This window comes from Bactrocera dorsalis, chromosome 5 (genome assembly GCF_023373825.1).
Source record: "Bactrocera dorsalis isolate Fly_Bdor chromosome 5, ASM2337382v1, whole genome shotgun sequence".
Classification (NCBI taxonomy): domain Eukaryota; kingdom Metazoa; phylum Arthropoda; class Insecta; order Diptera; family Tephritidae; genus Bactrocera; species Bactrocera dorsalis.
Genome location: NC_064307.1, coordinates 54,360,623 through 54,375,701, shown reverse-complemented (window position 1 = coordinate 54,375,701; position 15,079 = coordinate 54,360,623). Strand labels below are relative to the sequence as shown.

Sequence of the window (15,079 nt, the reverse complement as noted above, 5' to 3'; positions counted from 1 at the left end):
TGGTGCATGTTTCCTCTTACGAAAGGTGTGTTTTTATCTAAAATGTCAAATTCACTTTTTTTTTTTTTGTTTTTCTCATGAATTTTCTATTTATATTTTGATGATTTTGTGTTATATAACCATTATATGGTTGTATAGTTAAGAAATCAAAAAATAAAGTAAAACTTATTTCAAATTGATTTTCAATAATAACAAATAATACAAAATACTTTGTAATAAAAATAATTGAAAGTAAACATTTTTTTTTTTAATTTCTCTCAATTTTCAATATTCTTAATTATTTATTTCAATTCTTCATGAAGTGCATATGATAATTAATAATATTAAAACCAATATATGTATAATATTAAAAAAAATACAATAGCTAATTTCTTATTTGCAAATAAAAATACATTTTCTTTTAACATTTTTTCCGAAAGGCTGACACCCTGTAGTGTTATTTAATGACTATTTTTAACACAAATCATTATTGAGTGACATAAAAGACATTTTTAATTAGTCACTTTAAAAGTAGTTTTAAATAAATTTGTTGCAAAAATATTCTTACTTGACTCAGAAAATTATTTTTGTATAGAAAACAATAAGGTATTGGCATATTATTACGGCAAGTTCGCACGTTTTTCCATCATGCGCACTTCTCAGACACAACACATGCAGGTGGCAACATCGTTTCGCCATATTGCACAAAACGACTGCCAGAGGTCGTCTTCGGCGTTCTAAAATAAAAGACTCGCTGTGATTGGTCATTGCCTACTGTACGTTTTGCGAGTTAAAAGTGAGGAAAAATCGCTAAAGAATAAAATGTTCATAAGAACCGTATAAATTATTGTTGAATAGTGCAAATTTTTATAAATCAAATACAAGTGTTTGTACTTTTTCGATAGTATATAAAATCGTGTGCGAGAAGCTTATAGCTTATAGAAATAAAGTGAAAAATCGTTTTTCATAATGGCGGCCTCGATTGGGCTTGAGTTTTCGACTGGCGAAGCCATCAATTGAATAAGCGCTAAAGATACAGTTTTGGGAGGAAGGTAGAGTATTTAGAAGAATTGTCAAAAATATGCAAACATTATTTCTTTAACCCCATTGAGTAAAGTGTTTGTTTTTGTTGAAATTTAGTGAATGATAAAATGCTTGTTTGGAATGCTTAATAATGCCTGGCTGTGTGCGTTACAATTTTAATAAATAACCTTCAATTTTTATTCCTGGTTTTTTGCAGGTTTTCCAACATCGCAAACTATTTATTTTTATAGAAAATTATTTTAAAGAATATTTTGGCAACATTTATTAAATATATTTATAAAAAAAATTTTAACTAAACGAAGTTGTTTAAATAATGAGTGGACGTGGTAGTCGAAAACGGGGTAGGCCTCCGAAGACGCCAAATGAGCGCGCTGGCACTAAATTTAATTATCATCTGTTGAAGAAGCCAAAATATTTGAGCAAAGCCAGTGATTCCCAGTTAAGTACTCCATCGGCTTCGCGTGCTTCTTCACCTCAGGAAAGTGATGGAAGTCGCAGCTATAACAGGAAATCCACCAGCAAAAGCACCAGGGGCAGATCTCGTAAATCGACAAGTAGTACGGCTAACGTAAGCCGGAGAGGAGGTAATACTCGTAAACAAACAAATTTGTTTACATTTTCTTTTGATTTTAGATTTTACAACATGACAATGGTGTTAATTGCCTATCGAGTGTAGTATCTGTTACTACCTCGGGTAGAATTTAACTATACATTTTTATTTATATGAAAGAAATTTTTTTATTTACATATAAAGTATTAGTTAATGGTGCACTTAAATTATACTTATTTATAGGAGGTACTTTAATGCAGTAGTAGTTATTTCAAAATATAGGTATGGTACGATTTACTTTGGTACATACATATGTATTGTTTTGAATAAAATAATGAGATATTAATATAAATAAATATGTATTTATGTAAAATTTAACCATTAATTATGCATTTTTCTTTAATATGTGTAAATTGTAATTCTCATTTATTAAATTTTTTTGTTTAGTTTTACCTAAAAACGTCATTACATATGTACTTAATTATATTTTAATAGTTATCATACTTTTCAAGTTAAAATTAAAATGATAAAAGCTAAGAACGTATATTTTTGACAGAAGTTTTTCTTCATTTAGTTAATAACCAACTTCATGCATTTTAATTGTTCTAATATTTTCTTTAATAGGCTACGAATCGGAATATCACTATGGCTCTGATTTTGGCGATTCAAGTGAAAAGAGTGATATTGATGACGAATTACTCTGTTCTGCCACAGATGAAGAGAGCCTTGACGCAGCTAACGAAAGTGAATCCGAATTCTCTGTGTGCAGTTTTACTCAAAATGGTGTTGGCCGTCCACCACGACCACCAAGTCCTGAACCAATTTGGTTGCAGGATCGCAAATATGATCAGCTCGAATTGCCTGAATCTTCAGAAGATTTGCTAATGAAAAACGAATTTTTACTTAAGGCTCTCAGTATATATGAAGTTCTACGCAGATTTCGTCATTTGGTGCGTTTATCACCCTTCCGTTTTGAGGATTTCTGTGCTGCTTTAGCATGTGATGAGCAAAGCGCTCTTATCGCAGATATACACATCATGTTATTAAAAGCAATTTTACGTGAAGAAGATGTACAGGGCACACACTTTGGGCCACTTGATCAGAAAGACACTGTCAATATAAGTCTATACTTAATTGATGGTATAACATGGCCTGAAGTACTACGTTGTTATGTAGAAAGTGATGGAATATTCAGCAGAGAAGTGTATAACATATTAAGTGCAGGTGATTACCCATTTACAGGCGTCACGGATCGCATAACAGTTTTACAATTTTTAACTAATCAATTTTTAACAACGAATGCTGTACGTGACGTGATGTTACAAGAGGGGCCAATACATTATGACGATCATTGTCGCATTTGCCATAGATTAGGTGATTTATTATGTTGCGAAACATGTCCTGCCGTTTATCATTTGGAGTGTGTGGATCCTCCACTGAATGACGTACCAACTGAAGATTGGCAGTGTAATTTATGTAAGTCACATAAAGTAACTGGAGTTGTTGATTGTGTGTTGCCACAAGAAAAACAAGGTGTACTTATACGGCAAGATATACTCGGCTTGGATAGACACGGCCGCAAATTTTGGTTTATTGCAAGAAGAATTTTCGTCGAGGGTCAGCCCGAACTAGATAATGACAAAATTTGGTACTACAGCACGGAGTCGAAATTGGAGCATCTACTAAGCGTAATCGACAAAGATGATTTGGAAACAGGACTATACAATCAATTGACGGAGCGTAAAGATGAAATTGTGCGTCAAATGAAACTTACCGAGTCCATTACAAAGGAGCACAACAAATATCAACGGCTTTCTTATATTGATGAGGAAAATAAGAAAACTTGGGCATTAATCCGTGGTAATGAAGACGAGGACGGACAAATGAACGAGAGTGCCACAGAGAATAAAATGATGACACGATTGAAAACAAGCCAAAATGTTAATGAACCTAATCATTTTAAATTGGGCATGGAACATGGTTTTAAAAATTATGTAAATCAATACACATCAAATCCGATTGCATTAAATAAACCGCAGCGTAATGAGGAACGTGACAAACGGCGCCATTTATCACATAAATTTTCATTGACCACAGCATCAGAGTTTAAATGGATTGGTGTTACTATGGGCAGTTTAGATAGTATTACACAAACATTGCGGCAGACACTATTAAATTTCGAGGAAAGTGTACCTTCGTCATTTATGATACCAAATTGGAGATTCATAAAATGGAAATGGCGTAGAACAGTAACGGATGCACGACGCCCTACAGAATTCGTAATAGTATTATTACTACTCCAAGCATCGTTTAAAAGTGTTATTTTTGCAAACGTTTGGCATGAACAGCTTGGTCATCTTACATTATGTCGCATAACATCGGCGGAACGTGAAGAACGCAAAAAGTTAGAGAAACGTGAAAAACGTGAACGTGATGACGAAGAAGAGCGCAATCGCCTTGCTTTCAACTATATCAAATACTCCTTAGGGCTAAAGCATCAAGTGTGGAAGCAAAAAGGAGAAGAGTATCGCATACACGGCCAATGGGGTTGGATGTGGTTGTCAACGAGTCGTCGTTGCGGCGGAGCTCGTCGCGCTCCCTATCGTCATGGATTGGCTATACCACCCGTTAAAGTAAATGTACACTTCACAAAAGGAAGCGATGTAGATGAGATCATTAGTGTCGATCCGCGTACACATAAATTCATTTTGCAGTGCAATGCAGCAGTAAAAAAGGAGGCCAATTATTATTATTTACAAAAATTTAAGGATGTTAATATAAAAGAACTTGATGCTGGCACAGAGGGTGTCACGATTGATGTTTCTAAATCGCTTACAATGCCTGGCCGACTTTTGTATCCCAAAATTGCTCGTAAGAGTAGGCTTGATGATTTGTTATCACGACGCATGGAGCTTAAGCAAGCTGAGGAAGAACTTGCCGTAAAAATTGAAAAAGACGGGGAGGATACACAATTAGCCACACAATCCGATGATAGCAAAACAGAGGTTAAGAAGGTGGTCAAAAAAACATTCCTAGAACGACGTTTGATGGATATACAATATGTACAGCAAAAAAATATGCCCAACAATGATGTTAATCTTGATTTAATCAATTCCTTAGCTAAGAAAATACAAACTGTGCGTTTACAATTCAGCCAGTTGAATAGATTCGCTAAACAATATCGTTGTTATACGAAAGAGTGTAATACAAATTCCAATGCTGTCTCGCAAATTACGCAAAATACTTGCTATTCACCACTTTGCCTACAGAAAGCTCGCGCTAAAAAGGAGTTATTGTTGTTGCTGCGTAAAGCACATATTGCTGGTAAGGGTTCCAAAGAAACAGTGGCCGCTATTTTGGGTGCCGTAAAGAAGCCTTCAATACTGGAGCAAAAATTAACCGAAGGTAAAAAGGATGCCTCACTACTGCTAGATGAGGCAGACGATTGCCGCTGGTTAATCGATGAAAATCCATTGGATTTAGTACAAGATTGGGAGCATGCACGCACTGTAGCAGTGCCATATGATGATAAGCTTTTAAGTGATTGTTACAAAACGAAAGAAGAGCAAAATCCCAGTACGAATGTCGTAAAGGAGGAAAGTATGACAACCGGTGGTTCAAGCGATGGCGGTATGGAATTCATTGATAATATTGATGTTTGCAGTAATGTTGAGATTGAGAGTTCGGAAACTACAAATGATGACTCATTAGCAGCTTTAGCGTCCAGTGGCGATGGATTGGGTATGGATCCTACACAAGCAAAAAAATTGAAAAAGCAACAAAAGTTGCGTGGCAATAAATCTTACATCGCCACCAAAGATGTTCTCAATCAAACATATGAGAAGCAAGCGGCTGCTTCAAGCGTCAAACAAAATCGCCGATTTCCCACACAACCACGCATAACGAAACGTGAAGATGTTACGAAATACGAAAAAGAATATTATGCGAACGGCAAGGAACGCTTATATGCTGCCGATTCTCCACGTGGACGCATTTACTTGTGGCGCGATCAAGCGATGCTAAAGGAACACAAAAACCTTAAATCAGAGGATGATAAAAAACCAGCAGTGGAACCATCTAAAAATGCACCGATCGGTTCAACATATCCGTTAACATCGCAATTCTTAACACACAAACTTAAGATGAGTATACTCGTATTGCCACCATATGAACTAAAAAAATTAGCGCGCATGGGTGGCAAGACCACTACAAACGGTTTCCATCATTTGGCGAAGAGTAATTCTGTGTGGCCATATCCATGTTCGCGGCCGCTTTTCAAAACTTGCTGGTCCTTCCGCACCAGCAAAGCGACAACTCTATCTGCAGTTGCACTGCAATTGCGCATACTCTGGTGTTGTTTACGGTGGGACGATATGATTGCCAAACCACCATCAGCTGATGGTAAACATCAAGTAACAAGTGAAACCGAGATTGTAACACAGGAGCTATTAAAGTTCCGACACATGGGACGTTATGGCGAGCGTACACAGTATTTACGACGCAAAGTTGTTGTGCCACTTGAAATGCCGAAGACTATACGCGGTAAGTTTGCTGATATAATTTGCAAAAAATTGTATCTTTTTTCCCTGAAGAAGTTATTTTTGTATGTGTTATTGGCCATTATTGATATTTGTATTTCGGGTTTCGGAGGGTTTCGATCTTTATCATTAGTAAGTTTATTGATTATAATTTTTGTTTTGTAATGTAACAGAGGTTACGTCAATTCGTTCTGGTCTGCGAAAACGGAAACGCGCTGAATCCCCACAGCCCACGGAACCACAAATAAGTGAGGAGTGGGTGGAAGAGGATAAACTAGAATTGTGGGAAATAAAACTAATGGGCGAACGTCATGAAAAGAGCAAACAGACAACCATGACACGTTCTGTCGTCTTGCGTCAAGCAGCGGAACAAGCCGGCGCATCGCCATCTTCCTCTTCGGCATCCAGTGCTGGTGGTTCTAATGGTTCCACCACCAAAGTGGTAATAACCGCAAAGAGTAGTGAAGAAATCAAGGAAAAAATGGAACAACAATTGAAATTACAACGTGCTGCTCATCTTCAGAAGAAGAATCCTGAAAATCCTAAATTACAGGCGCAAGGTAAATTTCTTAGCAATGCTTAAATAATTTACAACACTTAACATTGCGTTTATGTATCCGATAGTGAAGGGTCAGATAATAGGTAGCCGTCGTGTTATCGTAAAGAATCCCGATGGTACAACACGCATTATACAGCAAGCAATTACAACGCCGACACAAAAAGTTAATAGTAGTGGTCAAACCATAACACAAACTTCAACTGGTTCGAGTACAAGTGGGCAAGCGTCGCAATCCTCCACCAACCCTGCACCACAACAGTCTAAAGTGCAAATCATACGCGGTCCTGATGGCAAAGTCAGCGTGAGGGGCTTAAATCCTGGGCAACAGTTAATACAAATGCCTGACGGTAAACTGCATGTGTTGACAACAACAACAGCACCAGGCAGTGGCGCACAGGGTAAGGCTGTCAAAACACATTTTAATATGTAAATTTTTTAATGAAATATTATTGAATTACGTGTTATATAGTTACCAAGAAACTACCAGTGAAACAGGTTACACCATTAAATTCCCCAGGCGTAATGAAGCAAATAACTGTTAAACCTGTGCAGAAGACTGTTCCAGTGCAAGGCACCCAAAAGGTTTGTCTTATATACCATTATATTTTTAATACAATAATAAAGAAAAATTATTCAAAAAGTAGCATCTTCATTAGCTTTCTGCAACATCGATTTTTTTAAATAATTGTATTTTCAATACCTAATTCAATTATTCAAAAAAATTAAGAAAAAATTATTCTTTTTTTTATTAAAATTAACACCTTTTAGTCTGTTGTGACTTCTGTAAGTACCCAACCTAAGCCAGTTCCCCCGAAGGCCGTTGCGCAGGTCATAAATCAACATGTCACCGTGAATCCCGCAACAACTGTGCAAAAGGTTGTTACCCAAACAATACCAAATGCAAACCAAGGCACCACAAATGCCACAAAAATCACTACAAATTCTCAAAGTATTCCACAATTTATTGTTCAGCCGGGTCAGAAGTTATTGATGGGACAAAATCAACAAGGACAAAAGGTATTAATAACCACCGGCGGTCAACAGTTAACCCAACAGCCCGTTGTATCCAATTTGCAAAACATACAGCAGGCCCAACCACAGCAACAACAACAGATTATTGTAAACCAATCGCCTACATCATCGAACCCGACCAACAACACTTCTCCACAAGCTACGCAAAAAGTGATACAACAAATAGTGAATACCAGCAATGTTCAGCAACAAATTGTGATTGGTGGTCAGCGCATTATATTGAGTCCTGGACAAACTATTGTCACGCAAAGATCAGTGCCACAAAATCAAGCTGTACAAGTTGTACAGCAGCAGCCACAACAACAAATTGTGCAATCAGCTGCAACACAATCCACACATCACCAACAAGTTATAGTACAAACCACCAATCCACAGCCTGGTCTAACGCAAGTGCAACAGCCGCCACAGCAGCAACAAACGCGTCTTGTTAAGCAAATAGTGGTGCAGCAACAGCCACAACAACAAGCACAACAACATACAATACAAACAACAAATAACCATATAGTCGAGTCGAGCACACCGACTCAGCAAGTTGTAAAGATTCAACAACAACAGCAGCCACAACAACAAACAATAACTACGGCAGCACCTCAAACCACTAATCAACAACTCGTCGTGCAAAATTCCACCTTAGCACAACAATTGGCCCAAGGCAAACTACAAGTTGCCACCATAAATGGTCAACAAGTCATCATACGACCGTTGGGTAATAATCAAGCGCAAATTGTCGCACACATTAAGACGCAAAGCGATGGCAATGCACACATCATAACGAATAGTACTTTGGAGACGCCACAATCGTCGCCCGAAAAATCAGTTCCAGCTGTTGTGCATCAACAAGTACAACCCAAAGCACAACCACAACAGCAAATAATACAGCGAACTACACTCACACAACAAACCCAGCAACAACATCAAACAACCTATATAAGTCAAGAAAGTGTGCAACAGCAACAACAGACCACGTCCACCCCAACCAAGACCATGTCGATTGAGGAGAGTCTACTTCAAGGCCAACCACCGGGTACCGTTATTAAGTGTGTCACGGCACAGGTCATACAAACCGAGCAAGGACCACGAATTGTGCTGCAGGGCTTGGTCGGCAATGATTTCACACAACAACAGTTGGCGCTTGTACAACAACAAGTGAAGCAACAACTCTTGAAAGGTATATTTAAAGTCCGAATTGTATTAGTCGTTTATGTTTTTATTTATTAGCATTATTTATTTATTATAATTTATTTATTTTTTTTTTAATATTATTTTTTATTTTATTATTATTATTTTTTTTTTGAGAAAAAAATAGGGGTGACTAATTAAGATAACCCAAGGTGGTTGATCGGTCCATTGTCACGCATTGCCATTGAGCGAAAACAGAAACAACTATTAAATTGAATATACAAAACCGTTATTTCATACAAGGTTATGATGCCTGTTATTAACTATTTCAACCTAACTTGTTGAAAGGAAGTCATTTGGATATTTCTTTATGGACTGTGAAAATGTATTAAATCAGTTAATAACCATGCCCATCCCCTATATACCGGTTATGTTGAAAACTATTAAAAGTGTGATAACGCAATAAGTAAATGTTTTAAAAATGATGAGCCACTTTTCCCTCAAGCTCCTAGATTTCAAATATCTGGACCTCAGTACCCAGAGAACTTATATTCGTGGAAATAATATGTGGTGCTGCAAAAAATAGATAACATCGATTCAATACTTACCTTAGCTTCCATATACCTAATTGAAAGATAAAACGTATTTTATTTAATAATTCATCAACAATTTATTTTGTTGCTTTCAAAGTAATTCTCACCAGAATACACTTATGCCAACGATTTTTCCAGTTCTCTAAACACTTTTCATATACACTTTTTGGGATGGCCTTCAGCTCGTCCAGCGAATTTTGTTTTATCTCTTCGATCGACTGAAAACGGGTTCCACGGTCGATGGTGGTATTCTTGTGTTTTAAATTCGAACACAATCGTATTTTTTTCTCATACCCAAAATATGCACTAAAATCATTCGAAAATCATCTCTCTAACACTTGCCTGACTATTTTCTTTTATAATATTTTCATCAGTTTAAGAGGTGGAAGGTCGTCCAGATCTCTCGACCGTCTTTGAAGACTTGTAGCCCTTGTAGGGCAACAAATTCATTGTTCGATATTTGTATCCATTGTAAGAATCGAAACGCACAACTCAAGTGTGCAAACTTAAGCAGAAGCAGCAGCTGAAGATAAACTGATTGACAGATCGCGGCAGATATTTGGCATACTAATATTGCAAAATACAATTGACCCGGGGAACTTAAGCCACTAGATATCGAACATTTGAATCCCAGTACTTATAGTTAACTACTGATCGAAAATATTGGTTAATGTGTGATGCCTGTATGTCAAAAATGGATTGAATCGGGCCAATATTTCCATTACCCCTATGTGCTTAATCGGCCGATGTGTGAGTTATACCAATGAAAATTAAAGATCGTGTTTTACTGATAACAGTGTATATTTGTGCCTAAACTAGATACATTTGAGCGAAAACTTGTACTAAGCCCCTATATTAGTAATATAATGATTTTCGAACATCCGTCTGACTTTACTCTATATCATTAGTTTTTTGGTGTGTGACACGTTAATGGTATGTAGTATTGGGAAACATAGATAAAATCGGGTCGATATTACCCCAACTACCATATACTACATATAATGATTTTATTTTTCTAACAAATGCCGAATTTGCTTGGATTCCGATTCTCTGATTGACGTTTTACACCTTAAATATTTCCCTGGCTTTGATTCTTGCAAGTTGCAAGAGTATAGCAGCCCTTACTTACCTATTTTATTTTATTTATATTACTTCAATGTTGTTTTGTTGTAAGAATTAAATTTGACCTTAACGTCACCAATATTTCTTATAATAATTAGGTCAATATTATTTTCAAGAACAATAAAAATTTAGTGATATTACTCTACAGATTTAGCATTATTTTTTTTTGCTATTTTCTATATTCTACTTCTTATTAACACTAAATATATTTCGTATTTATAGCGCAAGAATCCAGCGGAAAACAGGGCGTCTTAGGACCAACGAAAATTTACTTAGCAGTCCAACCACCTAACGCGGTTCTGAATTCACAACCGCCACCACTAACACCAGTACATCAATCCACACATCAGCAAGTGAGTAGTTGTTGAACTAAGAAAAGAAATAAAAACGCAAAAGGTTAAAAAAACAAAGAAAAAAAATAGTTCAAATAATTTTATAAAAAATAAATAAAAATTAAATGTAAGTGTATATTTTTTCAATTTATAATTTAAACCACACATAAAAATATATTATATAGTATATACACAGTGCAGACATTAGCCGTTTATTATTTATTACAACATAAGTTATATTTATTAAAATATACAGTTACTACGCAGTTATAGGGCTAATCAAGTATGTACTATATGTATAACAACAGAATTTTTGCTGACTAAATCGAAAACGATAATACCTTATACATGATCACACATACATACGTTTCTATGATAAATATTATAAAAAAGACAATTTTTAAAAATTATGTTAAGTTACAATAATACAATAGCTACTTAATTTATACACAATCAAAAGTGTTGTAGTTAGAAAGATTCTTCTAAATTCTGCTTAAGGATGTTTACATTCCATTTAAAAAAAGCAAATGAAATACAAAAACCCAAAAGCACTAAATAACTCAGCGCGTTGGGTCTCTATTTGTGCTGAATTGAAATTCTGATGACAATGGGTTTTAAGTATTTTTGCAATTGATTTGCTATTTAATCTATGCTATGCGTTCCTTCAATGCACCTTTATACAACTAACAAGCAGGCTAAATAAAGCAAGTGAAAGTTAATCATACTCATTTCAAATATTCATTGTATATTGAATAAGCTAAGTTTTTGTGCATATCTTTAGTTTTCGCGTATATTTTTTCGGGTGTTTACTACTTACAAATGCCTTTAATTATGTTCCACAAAGTATTATGACATTATAACTTAGAAACTGCACGTTTCGTTATCCAATGGAAGACACTGTATGTTTAAAGAATAATATGCATATATATATGCTAATATATTGTTAAAAAACACACATTGCATCAACAGCTAAACGAACATGTGTACTTTAGAATTACGATTATGCCCAACACATACCATTAAAATACATATTATTATTTTTCTTGTATTATTTGGATTGCTAATTCCATTAAAATTATTATTAATTATTATTACTTTTAATTTTAAGTCTTAAAGTATCGAATCGTTTTGTAATGTAAAGCGCTTTTTGCAATAAATTGACTTAATGATACCGAAAATTGTTTTAATTGTAATTTTTACATATTTTGGTTTTCTTAGTAATTAAACAAAAAAATTAATAAATAAAAAAAATAACAAAAAAGCAAATCCACTTAATAATTAAAGTGTAGATTAAAACAAAAGCGAAAATGTGAAATTTAACTGACAATAATGCTAATAAGAATTTTATAAATATTAAAGAAGCAACAAGAAAAAAGAAATATTGCTGTTTTGTTATTTCGAAGCAAAATTTAAGAAATACAGTATTTAGTGTCGCACACTCACATTACTGTACATATCTTGTTTGTTGTATCTGAGTTAAAGTAAATGAATGAAACATTTTCATTGTAAATTCTAATTAAGTAAAAGCATATAAATAAGCAAAATAAAAACTTATATTCGGATTAGTTGGATGATTATTTGTAATTGGCCTTTGTGTTGACAAAAAGCGCTCGCTAAATTGTAAAAAAGTTCAAAAAGTAATATGAAATTGTTATTAAATTGTAAAAATGCAAAATGCAATCAAGCCATGCATTAAAAAAGTTGAAAAATTTAGAATCTGCGTTTTATAAAGACATTGAATTTCAATTAAATATTTCTAATGTGGCCATTCATGAAATCTTTAAAAGAAGTAAGCAAAAATTGAAGAGATTAACCCGAACATGACGGCAAAAAGCAGTCAAAAAATGCAATAACGCATAATTTTACTTAAAAGAGTGTAATTAATAGAAAAAAAACGAAAACAAGGACAAAAAGTACTTGCTCGATAAGTAATATATTTCAGAAAAAACAAAAGCAACTAAAACACAAAGGCTTATCCATAAATTAATCATCTCATCTAATCAAAAGTATACGCAAATTTTTACGTTCACTGCGCATTTACAGCAAAATGCTTAGTATAAAAGATAACTCCGTTTGTTTTCTCTCAAATACAACGCAACATTTAACATTTGCTCAAATAATTCAAATACACTAAACTAAAAGTGCAAAAGAGTAACAAATAGTTAAAACTTCCCAAACAAATGCTGCTTTTCAAGTCATGTCTGTTAATCTCTTCGAAAACTCTCTTAAAGGTTTCCTGGAATAAGTACTACAACTGATCTTTTACGAACACAAGGTAGGTTTGTCGCTGCAATATTTAAAACAACATATGCTACCTTATACTATATATGCATGTATGTACATATTTCAATTTGCATTTTTATAATATTTTTTTATAGATCACAGTAGTAAGTTTACTAATTATTGTCGGAAATTTATTTATTTGTGTTGCACACATCTGTATTATTTCGTAATTATCGTCAAGACCGTTGTTCAACTCTTAAACACACAAGAGAATCTACCTTTTATTGTTTTAACCAGGGTCCGTCACAGTTATGAGGAAATAGGCAAAAAATCAAGTGTGTCAATTTATATTTTATTCCTTACAAAATGAGAGATATTTAACTTTTTTTTATTGCTCACAGAATAACAGTTATGCGATGAGTTTTACATTACCCTTACGCAATTAAAGTTGAATAGTAAGTTTTTTCTTTTGCTTTGACAAATAATCATACTTATGACATATTTCTGCAGTCCTAAAAAAAACGAAAATTTTCTATCACTACATCATATATGTATGTCCGACCCTTCCTTCATAATATTTTTTTTTATAGTAAAGCATTATGCAAATACTGTCATTTTCTGTCCCTGTTTAACACTAAAACATTCTTCAATTAGTTTTGGTTAGTGCTTTGTCTATAAAGAAATTTCTTTTAATTAGTTTTTTCATGGAAAAAATTTAGCAATTGAGTTTTCACTGGTTTAGAAATGTTTCGGGATTTAAATGACTTTTTTTTATAATATTATATATACAGTTAAACGAAAAACTAAACTATTTTATTTTTATTTCTAATTATTTTATTTATTTACTTGACATTTGTAACCTTTCAAGTCCGCATTGAGCTAATACAACAAATAAGCATTTTATAAATTTGCAATTTTATATATGTCAATAAAATTCTTTCAAGCATTTCGGGGCACGGTTTAAATCCACAAATCTTTTATTCCTTTAAGTTTTTTTTAAATTTATTCCTCTCATTGATTACGATAAATTCTTAATGTATTTCGTAAAAGTAAAATTTAAATTTAAGTAATTAACGTTTTATATAAAATAAAAATTTATCACTTTACAGGCGTCCTTCCTAGCTAAGGCAACGGTGACTGAACAAAGTAACAGTAACCTTGAACTTAATGCCAATAAAATGGATGGAACCAAAAACCAAGATAAACCAGATTCAACCATACTACAAGACATTCAAATTCAACAAACATCACAAGGGAATAACACAATAATAAGTAGTCCAAGTGCCGGCAGTGGATCTCAGGATTTGATTGTAACTTCACCAGGATTTTTACAAATCTGTAAGTGCTTTGATGAAATCAAATATAAAAATTTAGGCTACATTTTACATGTGCATACATATTTTCAAATAAGAAACATGCAGTCACTGCATGGTTTTCCCCGAAATTTTATAATTTGTCAGATATATGCACAATTAGATGCTAAAAACCTGAAGAAAACTGACTAACTTAACAGAACGTCTCAATCGCTTCATTGTTAAAAAATTAATCATAATAATTATTAATAATATTGTAATTTTTAAACTCTGGCTACCATCAATGATAGTCTAATCAGACTCTTAAACAACATTAACCAAAACATCAGTCACCTATTCTTCTATGTACAGCGTGGTGATGAATAACTGTTACCTCTTTATACAGCCCTGCCGCGCCCATCGCAGCAAAACTTCGTTTTAATTTTTGTTGTATTAATTGGGTAAAATAATGCCCTAGTTTGTAAATGAACGAGAACTTCTAGTGAAGTTGCATTTAAGAGACAAAAGGCTGAGTGAGATTGTTAAATCTCAAAAAAAAATCATGTCAATAAAATGTTCGTTAATCGTTGTAGTATGGGTGTTTGCCACAGTACAGCACAAAATTTTATAAAAAAAAATTGAAGATGTGCGATTTAAAACAATGCAAATTCACGTCCTAACGTCCTAGAAACAAGC

The 15,079-nt window shown here is 34.0% G+C and overlaps 1 protein-coding gene across 2 annotated transcripts in view; it reads left to right on the top strand.

Moving 5' to 3' along the window:
• Positions 1-718: 718 nt before the first annotated feature.
• LOC105233234 (nucleosome-remodeling factor subunit NURF301) overlaps positions 719-15,079 on the top strand; it is a 37,849-nt gene continuing 23,488 nt past the window's right edge. Inside the window, exons 1-10 of one of the 2 annotated variants that reach the window (XM_011215244.4) lie at positions 719-1,031; positions 1,220-1,607; positions 2,198-6,115; positions 6,285-6,671; positions 6,736-7,068; positions 7,140-7,252; positions 7,439-8,870; positions 10,759-10,889; positions 13,100-13,143; positions 14,201-14,339. In XM_011215244.4, the coding sequence (XP_011213546.1) occupies positions 1,337-1,607; positions 2,198-6,115; positions 6,285-6,671; positions 6,736-7,068; positions 7,140-7,252; positions 7,439-8,870; positions 10,759-10,889; positions 13,100-13,126 (6,612 nt within the window). In that variant the 5' untranslated portion in view covers positions 719-1,031; positions 1,220-1,336 and the 3' untranslated portion in view covers positions 13,127-13,143; positions 14,201-14,339. Of the gene's footprint in view, positions 1,032-1,219; positions 1,608-2,197; positions 6,116-6,284; positions 6,672-6,735; positions 7,069-7,139; positions 7,253-7,438; positions 8,871-10,758; positions 10,890-13,099; positions 13,144-14,200; positions 14,430-15,079 lie in introns of those variants that run through there. The other variant, XM_011215242.4, reaches the window with a different exon arrangement.